Source organism: Vigna unguiculata, chromosome 10, assembly GCF_004118075.2.
Source record: "Vigna unguiculata cultivar IT97K-499-35 chromosome 10, ASM411807v1, whole genome shotgun sequence".
In the NCBI taxonomy this organism is placed as follows: Eukaryota; Viridiplantae; Streptophyta; class Magnoliopsida; order Fabales; family Fabaceae; genus Vigna; species Vigna unguiculata.
Window position 1 is genome coordinate 23,931,761 of NC_040288.1, and position 20,208 is coordinate 23,951,968.

Consider the following 20,208-nt stretch of genomic DNA (forward strand, 5'->3'; position numbering starts at 1 on the left):
GAAGCTTGAAATCCGTGAGCCTTTTTGCCTTCATCATATGGTCATGGATGGTGTATGTCCAGTCCACTATCACACCATTTTTTATGCAATACATTACCACAAGATCGCCTTCATTCAAGGTTGCATGATTGCTCCCCCTAAGCATGATAATCTTGGTCACCACCATGGCTAGTAACCTTTTCTCCACACGAAGCCTTCCCACATGGAAATTTCTAGTTTGCTCACCTTGATTGTGCACACATTGGTTGAAATATTGTACCTTGTTGAATTCATGCACAACACTAGTTTCACCCTTGCAAACTTGCACACCTATTTTCATTAGGCCAACCACATTCTTTCATGTTTGCCTAGTAATCTTCATCTCAACACCTTTGACACTTGATTTGTGGATGTCATTAATGAACTTAAGGTTGGCATAGAAGACCTTCACCAAATCCGAATAGACATTTCCTGAAAGTTCAAGAAATGTCTTCAATTGTTTTAGCTTTGAGATGTTGCTCAAGGGTGTCAAAATTCTCTGCCTTCATCCATGACATGTGTATCACCTTAGAAAGAATGATTTGCTTCCTAATGATCTCAATCAAGAAGGTTTGGATCCTATCTTCATGTCCTTCAAACCATGCTTCAAGTCTACCATGATTCAAGGCAATAGGAAATGATGGTGTAGGTGGTGTAACATCCCGGCCGAATATTACTAATTTAAATAAAATAAAGTAAAATAATATTAAATATACCAAAACGCAAGAAAATTTAAACCTTACTAAAATGTCTCGAAATTCAAAACCATAAAGTAAATCCCATGTTTACATAGTTCAAAAACGATCAACTAAATGTTTACAAAATAGTCAAATATAGTCTATAAAACTTCCCAAGCTAACCCCTCTCCGGCTCTAAGCGTCACGAACTCCACCTGAAACAACGTCTACTCTCGTGTAACGAATTACACGATTATCGCCAAACACACACAAAAAGGTGAGCTCATGTAACAATATAAATGTATAATTTAATACATAGAAGTTCACCCCAAATTACTTTATTTCAGCCAATGCTTAACCAAGAAACCTTCTTGCCCTAAGGTTTCCAGCCCACAATTTCATGACCATGGACCCACACCACTTCCCTAGAAGGTCCCTCAAGAAGGATCATTAGAAGAATGTCTAGAGGGGAGTCTTCTATTCCATCATCTTTATCTTTGTGTTTGCATTACTTTAGTTTGAATTCCCTAAGTTGGTTTCTAGTTGACTTATTTTGGTTGACTTGTTGACTTTGACCCAAAGTTGACCTTTTGACCAAGATTAGATTAACTTAAACCAACATGCTAATCCTTGTTTGTCATATTTTGTAGGGAATTAAGAGAAAGTAGAGCATGGCTAGGTGACATATGGTGATTGGAGCACATGGATGAAGTGGAAGAGAGAGAAAAGCAAAAATCATAAAGTAAAAGCAAAAGTAGACATGTACCTTGTCTCCTTTTACCTTTTTGGTTTATTCCATTGAAGGATACTTGGTCTCCTTCCTCTTTTGGCCTAGAATCCTTATGGGAATGTATCCACCAATCATCTTCCTTCACTTGGCCGAGAATGAACTTTCACATTACGTTTAGGGTTTGCTAGTTCATATTTTTCATGTTTTTGTATTTGCTAAAGGACCCCTATGAACTCCTATTTAAATGGTGCTCCTTGTCTTGTAAAAGGGTTGATCATTTTGTTATAAACTTTGTGCATTCAACCACCAAATTTCCGTGAGCTCTCCTTCCTAGAAGTGAACCACCTTGCTTTATCTTGCTTGCAAGTGGCGGCACCATCACTCATCTCTAGGGTTTGGTTGGCTTAGATCCCCCTTATGAGTGGCGTGCTTCACCCATTGCTAATCTTCTATGCTTCCCATTTTTAATGTTTCTTCTTTCATTTTGTTCTTTAAGTGTTGTTGAATCTGTGTGTGTGTTAACTTGAATCCAACTCTCTTCTTCCTTTCATGAGCTTGAGAAATGAACCTTCACATCTAGATAGCATGCTATCTTAATGTCCAGTGGGAATTTTCAAAAAGCTTTCTTAAACAACTTCACCATATTCGTAACTCTAAAAGAAAACAAGATAATCCTTCATCATTTGGTATCTAGAGCCTAGGTCATCTTGAATATGGTGTTTTTGTGGCTTAGTTGGCTTGGAGACCTCTCGGCCTTTCGGTGTTCAAGATGATGTGCACATAAATTTTCCACTTCACTTGAGGTTAAAGTATCTAAAAACTCTATCTCTTGATATATGTTGTTTAGTGAAGTGAAAACATGAAGTTTTGGTGCTTATGTTTCCTTTGGCCGAGAGCTTGCTAAGTTGTTACCATGCCAAAATTTTTCTTCACATGTTGAAAGTCTTCTTAAAATGTTCCTTGCTACTTTTGAGTCTCTTGTCATATGCTTCTTTGAGTTTTCTTGTTCTTGTTTCTAAGTTTTTGAGCTATTGCATGAGATCCATGCCTTGTGTTGTTGTATGCTCCTTGAAATTGATTTCGACCTAATTTTTTAAGGAACTAAGTGTTCAAGACACCCTAAAACATCCTTCTCATCATCTTAAGTACCTAGTTTTGAAAAGAAAAATTATTTTCATGACAAAAAAACCATTTGGCCGAGAGCTAAAGTGTTCCTTGGTGAATCCATTTGGCCATTTTTACTAGGTGTTATGCTACCAAATTTTATACTTGGATTTTGGGTGATATTGGCAAATTAGTTTCATGCTTTAACTTGGTTATGATCTTTCTTGGTGTATGCATAATTTGAGGTATAATCTTTGCTTGTTCAAATGCTTTCCATAGAGTCTTTAAAAGTGCTTTTCATTGCTTTAGTCTTGTTCAAGTTTTGTCTTTAAAACAAATTTTCTTAGAAGTTAAACTTTCTTGTTTTTGAGCTTTGCTTGCTTGTCTTTAGGTAATCTTTGTTTTGTCTTAGTTGTTTTTATTTCCTTGTTTTTCCTAGAGTGTTGTGGCCGAGCCACTTGTTTTGCTTTTGAAAGGTTTTCATCTCTTTAAAGGTGTTTTCACTTGTTTGGAAGGATTTTGAGTGCTAGCCTTGCTTAGGTGCTTGAGAAGACCACACTTGGTCTCGGGTTTGGCATTGTTTATTATCTAACCTCTTGCTTGTCTCGATTTTTGGTGAACTTTGGTGTAGGAACATGAATATGGATCCAATCTTGGAGGTAGAAGAGGAGGAGGAATCGACCTCACCTTATTCCCCTTCCATGGTGACTCTTATGGCCCAAGAAAGTGAACAAATCACCCTTACCAACATCCTACAAGAGATGGAAGTGAGTAGAAGGGAAACCTTTGATCAATTGAGGGCGGATAGGAGGCAAAGTGAGATCTTCCTACAAGAGCACATCCAAAGACTTGAGCTTAGAGAAGATGAGAGGAGAAGGAGGAGGTCCTCTTCCGAGGACTCTAGCCATGGTGGAAGAAGGATAAGGCACGACCATGATGGTGGGGGAAGGCGCAATCAACTCCCACAAAGATAACCTCCACCAATCAAGATTCCAAAGTTCAAGGGGGAGAATGATCCAAATCTCTACATTGAATGGGAGCAAAAGTGGACCAAATATTTAATATTCATTTAGTTAGTGATCAAGAGCAAGTAGACTTAGTAGTTTTAGAATTTGAGGATTATGCCATGACATGGTGGCATCAATTGTGTATGGACAATATTAACCAAGAGCCACTCGCAACCTCTTGGATGGACATTAAGACTTTAATGCGCGCTAGATTTGTTCCTTCCTACTATAGGAGGGAGACTCTTTTGAAGCTCCAAAGGTTTCAACAAGGGTCCATATGTGTGAATGAATATTTTAAAATGATGGAGTCCATGCTTCTCAAAGTAGGACTCCAATTTGAAAGTGAAGAAGAAAAGGTAGCTAGATTTGTGAGTGGTCTTAGAAGAGAAGTTCAAGATGTAGTTGAGTTGTATGAGTACTCCGCTCTTGATAAAATTTTACACTTGACCTTAAAAGTTGAAAGTCAATTGAAGAAGAAACAAGAGGCCAAGAGGAGTACTCCTTACAATGACTACTACTCTAAGACTTAGAAAGGAAAATAAAGAAAGGATGAGAAACCTCCTTCCAAAGACCACCCACCTAGGACCAATTCGTCTAGAACATCCCATGAAAATGCAAACTCTTCTCAAGGTTCAAGAACTAGTTCCATAAAATGTTTTAAGTGTTTGGGCTATGGTCACATTGCTTCAAATTGCCCAACAAAAAGGAACATGATCTTGAACCCTAAAGGAGAGGTTGAAAGTGAACATTCTTCTCCCCCCTTCCTAAAAAGTTCTTCCTCACACACTTCTTCCCAATCTTCAAGTGAGGATAAAATCAAACCTAATGAAGGAGGTTTGTTGGTGGTTAGGCGCATGTTAGGCCAAGTGCCTAAAGAATTTGAAAACCAAAGAGAAAATATTTTTCACTCAAGGTGCCAAATCAACAACAAAACTTGCTCCCTCATAATTGATAGTGGAAGTTGTGTTAATGTGGCTAGCACAAGGGTTGTGGACAAGCTTGGCTTGAAAAACATCCCTCATGCCAAGCCCTATAAGCTTTCTTGGCTTAGTGAGGAAGGTGAGATCAAAGTGGACAAACAAGCCCTTATTAACTTCTCCATTGGAAACTACAAGGATGAGGTGTTGTGTGACTTAGTGCCTATGGAAGCAACTCACATTTTACTAGGAAGGCCATGGCAAATTGATAGAAAAGCTTAACATGATGGCCATGCCAACAAGTTTACCTTTAGCTTCCAAGGCAAAAAGATCACATACTACCTCTTTCACCAAGAGAAGTCAATGAGGACCAAATTCAAATGCTTAAGAAAAGAAAAGAAGAGAAGGCGCAAGGGCATGGCAATGAGTCCAAGAAGAGCATGATCACCCTCAAAGGGGTGAAAAAGGTAATGCTTGCCCAAAAACCCATCTTCCTAGCTTATCCTAGTGAATCTTCCCCCTCCTTCCAAAACCCTCACTCTAGATGTCCCTTACTCTTGTCATTAGTCTTAGATGAGTTCAAAGATGTTTTTCAAGAACCTCTGGTGGAGCTCCAAAGGTGCATGAAGAGCTCCATGTGCAGCGGAAATAGATGAAGGAATGGAGGCAAGTTGGAAGGCACTTGCAAGCAATGAGAGGTGAAAGAGGTGATAGGATTTCCTAATCTATGCTAGCCTAAGGAAGGTGCCTAGAGGTAGAGAGAGGAAATCTCTAGAAAGTGGTGACTCTCAAAGGCAATAGAGGGAGGAGTGCTCTCAACTCAAGTTGCATCTATTGCATAAAATTTCAAGAGTGTATACAAATGAGTGAAATTTTGGCTTTTATATGAAGCCATTTACACATGAGAAAGGAAAGCCATTGGATGGAGTGGGCCTTGATCTTGGCCCTTAGATCAAGCTAGGAGAAGGAGATAAGATCATGCCCCTTGGATCTTGGCTTGAAGAACAAGAAGGATTCTTAGCCTTTAGATGTGATGACCAACTTTAGTCAAACTATGAAGCAAAGGAGCCTCCTTGTCTTGAAAATCTTGGCCATGTATGAAGAGAATTGGGCCGAGCCCAATTTTAACCCATCCTATGTTCCTTTCATGTCTTATGTATTATTGGAAAGCAAAGCCCAAACAATGGCCCAATTTAAATCTACACTACTAGATTTACATGCACTTCTTCAAGTCTTTGTGATCTCTTTGGCCCATGTAAAGAATGTGAGAAGCCCATTGATTTTGTGATCATCTAATGGGAGGCCCTTTTGAATCTTTTTCATCATTGATCTTGTAATTGGGCCTTTTAATGGGCTTGGGCTTGGGCTTGGGCTTGAAGGTGCAATTGGGCTTGGTGGGGTCACATCATCCCCTCCCCCTTGAAGAGGATTTGCCCTCAAATCGTGGTTGTCATCCTCATCAGCTACAGTACCTGTAAAAGGAACTAAGTCAGTGATATTAAAAGTAGGATGCACACCATATTCAGCTGGAAGATCTAATTGATAAGCATTATTGTTGATCTTCTCTATGATTTGGAATGGACCATCACCACGGAGAGTAAGTTTGGATTTTCGTAATTGAGGAAATCTTTCCTTCCTTAGATGAAGCCAAACTAAGTCACCCTCACTGAATGACCGAACTCTCTTACCCTTATTTTTAGAGTTGGCAATCTTTTCCATTTGAGCTTGAATTTGACTTTTAACCTTCTCATGAAAATCTTTGATAAATTGAGACTTAGAAACCCCTTCTTTATGAACAAAGTCAAAAGAAGATGGAAGAGGTAGCAAGTCTAGAGGAGTGAGAGGGTTAAAGCCATAGACAACCTCAAAAGGTGAGAGTTTGGTGGTGCTATGGACCACTCTATTGTAGGCAAACTCAATGTGGGGAAGATACTCATCCCAAGATTTTTGGTTCCCCTTAAGCACAACCCTAAGCAATGTGGAGAGGGATTTATTGACTACCTCTGTTTGCCCATTAGTTTGAGGGTGACAGGAAGTAGAAAAAGAAAGTTTAGTTCCAAGCCTAGACCACAAGGTCCTCCAAAAGTGGCTAAGAAACTTAGTATCCCTATCAGACACAATTGTTTTGGGTAAGCCATGAAGACGAACCACTTCTCTAAAGAACAACTTTGCAATGTGGCTTGCATCATCGACTTTGTGGCATCGAATAAAATGTGCCATTTTCGAAAACCGGTCCACAACCACAAAAATCGAATCAACACCCCTAGAAGTCCTTGGAAGCCCTAGGACAAAGTCCATGCTAATATCCTCCCAGGGGGTGGAAGCCACAGGCAAAGGAGTATACATCCCAGCAGGCATTGCGCTAGACTTAGCATGCAAACAAGTCAAACAACTAGCGCAATGTTTTTGAATATCACGTTTCAAGTGAGGCCAAAAGAATTTTTCTTTAAGCATGGCCAACGTTTTGGCGACCCCAAAATGTCCCATAAGTCCCCCCTCATGCATCTCAATGATTAAAAGTTTACGATGAGAACCACATGGGACACATAGGCGGGCTTCTTTGAAAAGATATCCATTTGAGACATAGAAGCCGCCTTGGGACTTATTTAAACAATTAGAATAAATAGGGGCAAAGAAGGGATCTTGACTATACAATTCACATATATTGTCAAATCCAAGAATTTGAGATCCAAGTTTGGCTAAAAGAGTATATCTTCTAGAAAGTGCATCAGCCACAACATTGGATTTCCCTTTCTTGTATTTGATTATATAAGGGAATTGTTCTAGAAATTCAACCCACTTTGCATGCCTCTTGTTGAGCTTGTGCTGGCTTTTCAAATACTTGAGAGTTTCATGATCAGTGTGAATTATAAACTCTTTAGACACAAGATAGTGTTCCCAAGTATGAAGAGCTCGCACAAGAGCATACAACTCTTTGTCATAGGTGGGGTAATTACGAGAAGGGCCATTGAGTTTTTCACTGAAATAAGCAATTGGATGGCCTTCTTGTAATAAAACCGCACCTACTCCAACCCCAGAAGCATCACATTCTAGCTCAAAAGTTTTCTCAAAGTTTGGAAGAGCTAGAACTGGTGCTTGGGTGAGTTTAGCCTTAATATCCTCAAAGGCTTGTTGTTGCTTATCACCCCACACAAAAGGTGTGTCTTTCTTGACAAGTTCATTGAGGGGTGAGGCAATTGTGGAAAAGTGGGGTACAAACCGTCTATAGAAGCTAGCTAGCCCATGAAAGCTACGGATGTCCCCTACATTCTTTGGCACAGGCCATTCTTGGATGGCTTTGATTTTGTCGGGGTCAACATGTACCCCACTTTTATTGACCACAAACCCAAGAAAGATGACACTCTCTACACAGAAAGTGCACTTGTCTATGGTGGCATAGAGTTGATGGTCTCGAAGGAGAGACAGGACTACCCTAAGGTGTCCTAGATGAACTTTGAAGTTGTGGCTATAAATTAAAATGTCATCAAAATAAACAACCACAAACTTCCCCAAACAATCCCGTAGGACATGATTCATTAGTCGCATGAATGTGCTAGGAGCATTGGTTAGGCCAAAAGGCATGACTAACCATTCATATAGACCAAATTTAGTTTTGAAAGCGGTTTTCCACTCATCACCTTTGGCAATTCGAATTTGGTGATAACCACTTTTAAGGTCTATTTTTGAAAACATTTTGGCCCCATGCAATTCATCCAACATATCATCTAGTCTAGGGATGGGGTGCCTATACTTTATGGTAATGTTGTTGATGGCCCTACAATCACAACACATGCGCCATTTGCCATCTTTTTTGGGCACCAACAACACGGGAACAGCACAAGGACTAAGACTCTTTTGGACCCATCCTTTGTCTAACAACTCGATCACTTGAGTCTCTATCTCTTTAGTCTCAATTGGATTTGTCCTATAGGCTGGTCTATTAGGTAGACTAGCCCCTGGGATAAAATCAATTTTGTGCTCTATTCCTCTAAAAGGTGGGAGGCCTTGGGGACCATCCTTAGGGAAAAGATCCGCAAATTCATGGAGAAGAGCACAGACAGAAGGAGGTAGGTCCTTAAGTGAAGGATGTTGGAGACATGTAAGGATAGCATGACACAACAAAAGGTAGGAAGGGTGTTCAACATGAAGAGTTTGTAAAAGAGTTTTATGAGTGAGAAGCACTTCATGATGAACATCCTTAGAAGGAGAGACTTCCTCTACCTTTTTCTTAGAAGCCTTGGATAATTTAGTAGAGTTGGTGGAACTCTCTTCCTCCCTCCTAGCTTTCATTTGAGCTTGGTCACTAGCAACTTGAGTAGGAGTGAAGGGATGTAACACAAAAGTTTTCGAATGATGTTGGAGGGTGATCTCATTGGTATGTCCATGGTGGGTGGTTTTGCGGTCAAATTGCCACGGCCTACCTAAGAGAATATGGCAAGCTTCCATTGGAATTACATCACATAAAACTTTGTCTTTGTACTTTCCAATAGAGAACTTAACCAACACTTGATGCTTGACTTCGAGATCCCCATCTTCATTAAGCCGATGAAGTTTGTAAGGTTTGGGATGGGGTAACAAAGTCAAGTTCAACTTCTCAACCATTCTTGTGCTACAACAGTTGCAACAAGACCCACTATCAATGATCAAAGAACAAGTATTGTTCAAAACGTCACAGCGAGTGTGAAAAATGTTTTCTCTTTGATCATTGAGAGGAAGGGTTGGTTAGTTATTGAGAAGCCTCCTAATCATTAAGAGAGGCCCTTCTTGAGGGTAAGAATGATGTTTATCTTTGGAGGACTTGTCACTGTGGGAGTCACTAGAAGAGGAAGATTCCTCAGAAGACTCCTCTTGACTGCTGTAGAGGTCTTGGCCCTTTAGCACAATGGTGCGCTTGGTAGGACACTGTGATGCCACATGACCTCTACCTAAACACTTAAAACACTTGATCTCACTACCTCGCTTGGAGGCCTCACCCTTATCTTGACCTTTTGTTGGGTGTCTATGAGCGGTCTCCTTCACATGAGAAAAATCTTTCTTTTGAAAATCAGATTTTGAAAAAGAGAGTGAAGAATCCTTGCGAATAGGTTTCCTCAAGAGTTGTTGCTCCACTTTGATGCACATTTGAACAAGTTCATTTAAATTTTGATATGGGAGCAACTGAACTCTATCTCTTATGTTGTAGTTTAGACCACTCAAGAACCTAGCAATGGTTAGATCTTCTTCCTCAGCTATCCCAGCCCTCAAGATGTATAACTCCATCTTTTGCCTATATTCCTCCACAAACATGGTTCTTTGTTGGAGCCTTTGGAGTTTATCCATAAGCTCTCTTTTGTAGTATGAAGGAACATGATGAGCATGGAGTGCCTCTTTGAGATCAAACCAATATTCAATCTCGGGAAGGCCTTTTTTTCGCTTTTGGAGGACAAGGGTTGTCCACCAATTTAAGGCATGACCTTGGAAGCTGAGAACAGCAAGAGAGACACGTCTCTCTTCTTCAACCACGTGGCTGTCAAACAGTTGTTCAACTTTTGCCACCCAATCTAGATATGCCTCAACATTGTCTTTTCCATGGAAAGGAGGCAAATCTATTCTTGTTTCTTTGGGGTGAGGAGGAACACGCCTTTGTCTCCTAGTGTGAGGAGATTGCCTTGGAAAGGGGCGCTGTAAATCCTCCTCCTCGCCACTAAGATCATGATGATGTCTTGATGGGGGGCGAGAAGATCTAGGAGAAGCACGGTGAGTGTGTGGAGGATTCCTTAATTGCTCAGATATGAAGTGCAAATTGGCTTGCATGGCAGCCATTTGAGCCTTGATGTCACTCACCTCTTTGGTGAGTTTGTGAAGCATACGAGGGGAAACATCACCCTCATCATCCGCACTAGTGTTATGTTGTGTTGGTTGTGGTGAATTTTGTTGGGTTTGCACCCTTGCACGTGTAACCCTTCTAGTGCTCATGATTGACACGATCTAGCACTTGAGACAAAGTGTGAATAAAAGTTTTAAGAACACAAATGAACCTCCAGGTAGGCGAGGTGAGTCGAAAAAGACCACTTAATAACCAAAGCCAATCCTAGCCAAGGCACATTTGGGCAAGTTTGAAAGAATTTCACACAATGGCTAAGTTCTAAATGATGAGAATCACTAGACACTAGTTGTCAACAAAGAACAAAGAACAAAGAACAAATAAATCTATAAAACACTAAAGACGGACCCCTAATTGGCCAAAAATATGTAGAGACTTTGGTCTCAAAATTTTAAGCCACTAAACAACGTGAAAACTTGAATATAAGCTATTCGGCCTAATGTAAGGTGAGAAAGCACTTAGAACTTTCAACATACTTACAACTAAAAGCGAATTACTAATGGAGGAGAAAGGTTCTACTTAGGAGATGGGATTGAACACCTTGTGGTTCCCTAAGACACCTAAGTAGGCCAAAATACAAGTTCAAAGAGAGTTAAAATTGGTACACAAAATTTAGGCAAAGAGGAGCAACCCAAGACCACCAAAATTTTAGAGAACTTTGAGTAGAAAATAAGGCACAAAGGATGCTCCAAATTGACCAAAAGAAGTGACCAAATTGTAGAAAAACTAGTAAACTAAAAGATGCAACAATTACAAGCCACAATGGCCAACAAAAATGCTTGAAATTGGTGTTGGAAGCTACGACACATAGGGCTTCCCTATTTCTTGCTATCGCCTGACAATTCACTCTACATCGTCAGGCACTACACCAGTAATGTGACACTAATGTTTTAGGTAGTCTAATTTAGTTCCTAGCATCCAACAATTCAATTCTGAAACATCCAGAAACCAAAATTACGCATTCATATACTCAAATTTACAACATCACAGCTCATATGCATCATTCAAGTATAAGCACGCGTCTATCACAATTTTTTTGTATTTAGGGGTTCTTTTAAATTCAAATTTGTAAAAATGGGTCTATTGAATTTTTTTTTGCAAAATAGGGTCAAGTCGTCATGGTGGAGGGCGACATTACATAGTGCTTGTTTTCACATGAATTTTGGCTTGAGTTTGTACTCTATATTGTTTCATTATTTATTTCCTTTAGAAGTCAATTCATCACTTCATTTGCTACTGCTTTGCAATGAGTACTTCAGCCATATGATTGAGCACTTTTGTTTTGCTAATTTTGTTGTTTTCATCTATTCTAGTGCCTTTCTAGGTTCCTTTTGTGGTGCTTGTTTTTATTTTCCAGCCTTTAATTTTTTGCTTGTCAATTCTTAAACCTCCTTCTAGTCATGTTTCATTTCAATTCTCTTTTGGTTTAACATTTCTAATTAGCTTTTCTTGCTTTCTCCTTTGTTTGGGTTCATCTACTTATCTCTCGGTTTTGGTTGATTATTGATGCTATAGAGTTTATAATGGTTTGTATGATATGGTAACATCTTAGGTGGTGGATATTGAAGTAGAATTTTAGCTTGTGTGTTTTCTATATGATTGCCTTCTCCTCACCTTTGAGAGTTTGAGTGTTTTGAGCCTATTCATTTGAGAGAGAGTGTGTGCTAACTAGTTTGCTTGCCATAGTTTGTTTTGTTTCTTTCTTTCACTCTTTTGCAGATTTGGTTGCTCTTTTTGGGTGTTGTAGTAGTGTGGTGATGCAAAGGAAACTTTTACACACTTTTGTGCTTGAATTTGGTCATATACAAAGGCTACCATAGCCTCATTTGCTCTCGGGATAGTACATTTTCCAGCCGTTGTGATCTTTGGAGAGCTTGTTTTGGTGCTGTTTTGGAGTCTTTGGCTGCACATTTTGGACCTCATTTTAGCAACACCTTTTAGTTCTTTAATTGTGTATAATTTGGACACCTCTTTTTGGTACAATTGAAGCATTCTAAGGCATTTTATTGGTTCTCCAAAAAGCCTTAAAATCTTGTTTTCTAGCATCCAATTTGCTCTCGGTTTGCTTCACTTTGTACCAAAACTTGTACATCAATTTCTTTTTTTTTGAACATTCCATTGTATCCATGGCCTACTTAGGTGTCTTGGGGAACCAAAGGTGTTCAATCCCATCTCCTAAGTAGAACCTTTTTCACACTATAGTGCAACGTTTTAGTAAGTGAGTGTGTTGAAAGTTCTAAGTGCTTTCTCACCTTGCTTTTAGGCCGCATAGTTAGACGCTTAATGGTTTCAATTTGTGAGACCAAAGTCTCTAAAATTTTTGCCATTTAGGGGTTCGTTCTTAGTGTTAATCTTTTCTTTTCTTTGAGTCTTGTTTGTGCTTGTTGTGTGTTTTGCCTCATGTGATTCTATCTACTTATTACTTGAACATTTGTGTGAACTTTGAGTACTTTTTCAAGTGTAACCTTGGCAAGGATTAGCCTTGGTACTTAAGCAGTCTGTGAGACTCACCTCGCTTACCTGGAGGTACACTTGTGCTAGTCCTCTTCTTTAACCCTTTTATCCAAGTGCATAAGTTCATTCAATCATTATGAGTACATATTCTACATATAGTCCTAGGTTGCATAAGCATGATAGTCATGAGTTGCATCATACATTTCATAGTGACATTCCATTCTTTGGGGAGGATATAGGTCCACTATCATTCATAGATTGGATGTGGGATATAGAGAACTTGGTGCAACCATTCTTTTATAGATATAGTCAGTATGATATTCTTAGGCATGTTATTTCTAGATTTGTAGGACGTGCATGTGAGTGGTGGCATCAAAGGCAATTTCAAGTGGAAAAGGGAAAAGCATCATGCATTAATACCTTTTATAAACTGAAAGCATGCATGTGGAAACATTTTGTTCCCTCTTCATATAGGATCACTCGAGAGCAACAGTCTCGACTAGAAAACTTCATTGATATAGGAGATGCATTCATTCAGAATCTAAAGAAGTTTTCTCGTCAAGAAAGAGATTTTAAAGATAAACTTGACTTGCTCTTGAGTAAGTATCAACACCCAATTTCGTCCGGGTGAGTAAATTTATTTTAGAAAAAAATGAAAAAAATAATAAAAAAAGGGTTTTTTAGTTAATGGAAAATAAAAAAATGTGAAACAAAATTTTCTTCAAAAAGATTTTCAAACATCAACTTTAGAAAAAAAAAAGAAAAAAGAGCGAAAAAAAAGAAAAAAAGGAGGAAGAGCCCAATTTGTTATTAATTTTCATGAGCCCAATAACTCAAATATTTTCTACCTTTGTTTCTGATAGAGAAATTAATTATATAATAATAATTAGAAGCAATATATCTTCAAATGGTAAGAATCAATATTATTAATTGAGAATAATTTTATGCTCTGATTTGTTATTGATGATGATTGATTTTGTACTCTGATTTGCTACGATTTGATACTCATAATTTGCTACTATCATGACCAATTCCTTCCTTATATTGTTCGTTACAATTAAGGCTGAGATTGCATTGACATTGCAAGTTGTGAATATAAATACGCACTCTGTCATGACGAAGAAAATATTCTCTACACTACTCTATATCTTTCCCATCACCACTCCTACATACATACCTCTTTTTAATCTCTTTTTTTTAAAAAAAAACATATTGAAGGAGGTAGAAAAAAGAAAAAAAAAACATTTTCTACACTCTCTCTTTCTCTCATTACCACCCACAAAGACAGACACCTCTCATCTTTAACTCTCTAGAAAAAAACAAAAATATTAGAAAAGGAGGCAAAGAATAAGAAAAAGAGAAAAGGTGAGGAGATATTGAACATTTTTTAAGGTACGTAACTGCTAGTTCATTTTTTTTCTATTGATTTATTTTATCAATTTTTTTATTATTTTTTTTAAATCATTAATTTTTTTCCCATTTTTTTGGTGTCTGATCGACCGCTTGCGTTGCATGATACCTATTTTAGACTTTCGTTCCTTTTTTTTTCTAAAAAATATATAAAGATAATCTAAAAATAAAATATAACTTTCTTTGTTTAATCTTTTATATCTATTTGGTTGCTCTCGTCGCAACATCCACAACTACTTTAAAAAACTTTAAAAAAATATTAAAAATTTATAAATGATTAAAAAAATAAAAAATAAAAGATTAGAAAAAAAAATTTATTTTCAGTGTCTGTTTGGCCGCTCGAGTCGTGTGACACCAATAATTAAATAATACTAAAATGTTGAATAAAAAGTTTTCAAAATTATAAAACAAATTGAACCATTTTTCAAATAATTTTCCAAATAGTTTTTCATAAAGAACTACGTAACCCTGATTCTCCAATTCACATGGAGATACGTAGAAGCGACAATTAATCCTCGTCGGGCCCAAAAATTCAAAAAAATATTTTAGTTTTTTTTTTGTACATTCTTTTATTACTAATTTTGGGAAAAATTAAATATTTCGAAAAACCACATAACTTTTGCACATTTAATTAAAGGTACCGTCTTAGGACGGGCGTTGTGGAGTGCTAATACCTTCCCCACGCGTAACCGACTCCCGGACCCAAATTTTGGTTTTTCGCAGACCTTGCTCTTTTTTATGATTTTCCATATTTTCCTATAATAACTATGGTGGCGACTCCAAACTCTGTTTTTACAAATTTTATATCTTGGTTTGTCGTCCCGTCGCGATTTCGGTTGCGACAATAAGAAAAGAGAAATTGAAAAGCAAAGAGAAATTAAAAAGCAAAGAGACCATGTGCAAAAAGAGAAAGAGGAGAAGGAAAGAAGAGATAGAGAGGAAGAGGAAAGGGAAGAATCTGACAGGACATTGAGAGAAAAAAGAGCAAAAATAGAGCTTGAAAAGAAAGAGAAAGAGGAAGAAGAAATCCTACTCAATAAAGGAGTGCTACTAAAGGCACTTCCGACCCCCACAATTCTCATTGAATCAGGAATTTTAAAGGGAGTGCTCAAATCTTTTAACTCTTCTCATTATATCAATCATTCTCATTTCTTCAAACCAATCTTTACTTTTGCTGAGTTTTTCAAGCCAATTTCCCTTCCCATTGTTTTAAACTCCTCAAAAGATTTTACAAAATCAGACTTTGAGTTAATGTTGTTTACTAGGTTTGTGACAACTCAAAGTACACAAAATTATTTTTGTCAAATAGGTCTTGTTCATCTTCAAGTAACTTTCAACCATACAACAAGACCTTCTTTTGTCCTCTACTTTAGATATACTCCTGCTTATCAGTATGGTGTTCATTCCACTTTCAATATATCTCATTTAATTCCTTTTGTAGGATCCATGGATGATGAACACCAAGATTTGAGGGCAAATCCTCTTCAAGGGGGAGGGGATGATGTGACCCCAACAAGCCCAACCTCAAATGCATCAACAAGCCCAAGCCCACATAAAGGCCCAATCACTAGAAGCATGATGAGAAAGATTCACATGGGCCTCTCACAAGATGATCAAGTCAATCATGGGCTTTTTACATTATTCACATGGGCTAAAGAAATCTCTAAAATATAAGATGATGCATGAAGGAAGTAGTCTAGATTTAAATTGGGTCATTATTTAGGCTTTGTTTTCAATAAAAGCTAGAACACTTTTTGGGATCAATTGGGCCGAGCCCAATTTGCTACCTTTGGCCAAGAGTTACTTGAGTGACTCTCAATTTGGATGCAAGCAAAGCATGAACTAAGCAAGGAGAATGTGATGGAAGCATGGTGCGTGTGACTTGGGCAAGGAGAGTGTGATATGCCACTTGGAATCATCAAGACTCATCTACTATATCACATGGTCTACAATCAAGCTTTTTCTCCAAGCTACATTTGCATTTCATCTTTGTTGCATTTTCTCTTCATTTGGCCGGCCATGTGCCTATAAATAGAGCCACTCAAATATTGTAATGGTTACTCTTGAATTGCTAATAGATGCTAGTGTTTGAGATCACTCCACACTTTTATTAATTTGAGAGCACACATGGCTAACCTTCTCCTTCATCTCCTTTAGCCACCTTCCATACCATAGCTCCACTTCTACTCTTCATCTTTACCAAATTCTCCATTTCCGAGAGCTACTTTCATCTATTTCTCCAAATTCTGCTGCACTCCATCTCCTCTTCATCATTCTCCATGGATTTCCTTCCTCTCCTACACCAAGGACGTCCATTATTCCCCAGATCCACTATTTTACAGATTCCGCCTGGTGGAGCACACCTTTCCGCCAGGCGCCACACGGCGCAGGGACCTCTCACGCTGTTCCTATCGCCTGGCAGACATCAGCAGGCTGCCAGGTTCCATACTAGAAGCACACTACTGCTGGTTTTGACACTCTCTTTGGTTTGTCCCTTAACCAAAATACTACCAAAGGCATCACTCACCCTCATTTATCGGGACATTATGCTAATTCACCTAGTCATAACTCAATCAATTCAATTACCTATAACCCATATTCATAGGTCCATGTATTCCATACATTTGATACACCAAATTCTCTATCCAAGCATAATGGCTCAATGAAGCTTAAAAAAATTGCCTAATTCATTTCCCTTGAACTTACTCAAATATGAAATTAGAATTCAATCACCACCCTAGACTATCTAATACTCATATCAAAATAATTTATTATCTCCATTGTCACTAAATTTCAGTCAGCTCCAATTTTCATGCTTAACCAACTTAATACATTATTTCCCCCTTTCAATCATCATTAATTGCCTTACCAAAAACACAAAATCATATAACCCACAATTTAACTATAATTATACTCTTCTTCACCATATTCTTATATTAGATTATTTATCAGTATTAGAGTTTTCATTACCTAATTGTCATCAATGTGTTGCAATATGCCCCCACATCACTGCACTACTTATACCATCTCTAGTTCCCGATTCCTTCATTATTTTCACCAAGTCGAACAGGATTTCCTCCCACTTTTGATTCATTGTTCACCTCTCTCGCAACCACCACACCAGGTTTCCCAAAACAATCCTGGTTACTCACCATCCTGTTCACCCCATATTTTTGTACCTACGACTGACATCAAATTTCCAGAATTTGATCCAGCTTTCAATTACAACAGAATACAACAATTCTTACATGCTATGTTAGACTCAATCCCAATGGTATTATGCTATATGCATTCTATCCTTCTAATCACCTCTTAATTGCCCATAATTCCAGGATTTAGATTAACCTCTTGGTCTTAATACGAACTCTCCATGTCCATATTCCAATTATAATCGCAAACACCTCAAACAATCGAGATATCATGATAATATGCAATCACACAAACATAGGAAACCAATTGAAAACTCAGAAATTCACCAAATTCACATAAACACAACGGACCAGTGATAACCAACACGCATCGCCTGGCGGTTTCGTCTCGCTGCTAGGCAACTCAAGCCACGGAACCCAAAACTGGGTTAAAACTGATGAGTCACCTAGCGGTATATGCATACCCGCCAGGCGATTTCTGGGCGAAAACGCAGCAACTTGTGGAAAATGGCACAAACAGAGGAAATTTTCATACAATACAAATCATACGATGCAATGTAAATTATATACAATAGAAACACACGAAACAACTCCCCTTACCTGGATAATTCTTGCTTACTTGGAAGAATTAGGACCTTTCTTGTGCCACCACTAGTCCAGCCTTGGACTTCTCCCAATGCACTTGATTCTCTGCTCAATGTCCCTCAAAATCACCTTCAGACTCTCTCTCTCAGTGCCTAATTTGTGTGCCCTTTTTGCTCCCTCACTTTTCCTCTCTTTCTTCTCCAAAAATCAACTTAATTAGACCATTAACTAAGCCTTAATGCTTGTTAATGAGATGAAAACGAAAATGGCTTTGAATGTGGAGTTAATGGCCATTCAAAGATAATTAGTGGCTATAGGCTACCCATCTTGCAGCTAGGGTTTCTCTACCCTTTCATATTCTTGCCAAAAGAAAATTTGACAAAAAAGAAATTTTAATTCATTCTTAGCAAGGTTTGAACACACAACCATTCAATCACAAAGCAAGTGCACAACCAATTCAACCAATACATGTTTTGTGATAATTCCTATAATTTTAGGATTACATTATCACTACTCACATTCAATCATAACATTAAAATAATGCACATTTTAAAATATCATACAATGGGCATACATAGGACTTGAACCCAAGTCCTCTCAACCCAACCAAATACTCTCAACTATTTGAGCTAGTACTTTTCCACGTCATAATAATTTGCATTAAATGCCATAAAGGCTCCTACTACGCGCATTTATTAAATAATTATTTAAATTACTCGGGTCTTACAGTTAAAACACATTTTAATATATTAAGAGACATAGTAAGACTAACAAGACATCTAACCTATGTCATATAGCCTACCAACATGATATAACATCTAATCATTACATTTAACATATTATATCACGATTTAATACACTAAAACCATAATCTTAAAGTGGATCTTCATCAATCTTCATCAAACACATGTGATTTTCATGCACTTGGCTTTATCAATTCTTTGCTTCAAGCTTACCTATGCCAACACTTTTGACTCGCTTCGATCTATGTTACTTATCACTTGTCTTTTGCTATGCTAACTTTATTTCTTCTTTCAACCTTGAAAACTTTTTGGAGCAAATCAATTGAACACAACACTACACCTAAGCCACAATGTTATATGTTCATTTTTTTCTCGTTCATTTTTGTTAAATAATCAATCAAAGAATCACCGACCTTAGGACACACCTCTTGTCCTAATTCAAACTCATCCAATTCCAATTCAAAATTCTCCTCGGACGTATTAACCTCCATATGTCGAGGATTGATATCTTCACCTCCCATATCAGCCATCATACATTCACCACATCACTATTACAAACACCCTCAACAGTGTTGAAAAATGGCTTGATATATTTGACCTGATTCTTGAAAGGGTTAATATCTACTTTCATTTGTTTTTCTTCAAACTTGGGCTTACCCTACTCAATTGCATCCTTAATAATTTCCAAAAATGCACACAATTATTAGTCATGTGACCATAAGTATTGAGAAACTTATAATAATTTTTTCCCTTTCTATGTTCCATAAAAGGTAGCATATGGTCATCACTCATCTTAATTTGTTTATTTCAATAACCCATCGCATATTTGATTAGCTCTCGATATATCAAATGAATAAATTCTTTTAGCCATTTTATCATTTACTTCAACTTTATGAATAAAGGTGGTTATACTTTTAGTTCTGCTACATTAACAACTTCTTCTTCATGTGCGTTATCTTCATCAATTTAGAATTCTCACACATAATATTTGAAGCACTCACTTGTGTAGGGAAGAGATTTAGCCGCAGTTATTTTGGCATATGCTAGCGAGATAAAAAAAAGGGAGTTGTTTATGCCTCGGTTATGAACTGAGGCATATAAAAGGGTTACTACCTCGGTTTTGGAGGGAACTTGGGCCTAATGAGCATCAAAAATGAAATGTACTTTTTGGATGTTTACATGCCTAACAATAAGATCTGTAGCAGCAGATGGTGAAACACCTTCGCTTATCCCAACCTAGATATGATATGGAAGAGAAGAGCTTAATAGTGTTGAAAAAGAATAACAAATGTTAACTAGGGTACAAGTTAAATAGCAATAAATATACACAAAATAAACCCAAAATAGGCATACTAACCATAGAAGATAAAAAATCCCATGGAAATTTAAATACATCAAAAACCCTTGACAAAAGTAAGCTAGGCATAAATCGAGCAAGAAAAGGATCAAGAGCGGTAGCCATTGACCATATCAGCACCCCAACCTCAAGAATAGTTCTGAAAAAGAAAGATAATGGTGTAATATTATAAACTGAAAAGCTAAATAGAAATA

General features: G+C 37.7%; 1 protein-coding gene across 1 annotated transcript; it reads right to left on the reverse strand.

Annotated features, from left to right (window-relative positions):
• Window positions 1-337: 337 nt before the first annotated feature.
• On the reverse strand, window positions 338-8,899 carry LOC114165427. The gene is made up of 2 exons (XM_028050055.1): window positions 8,257-8,899; window positions 338-450 (listed from the first exon to the last, which is right to left on the reverse strand). Exons 1-2 carry the CDS (start codon window positions 8,897-8,899, stop codon window positions 338-340), a joined length of 756 nt encoding a protein of 251 aa, XP_027905856.1.
• Window positions 8,900-20,208: the final 11,309 nt, after the last annotated feature.

Bases quoted from the DNA above. Each gene is read 5' to 3' on its own strand.
- LOC114165427 (XM_028050055.1), bottom strand. From the start codon at position 8,899: ATGGAAGCTTGCCATATTCTCTTAGGTAGGCCGTGGCAATTTGACCGC. The intron at 451-8,256 runs GCAAATGGCGCA...TTGAACTTTCAG, and splicing joins GTTGGTGCCCAAAAAAGATG to GAAATGTCTATTCGGATTTG.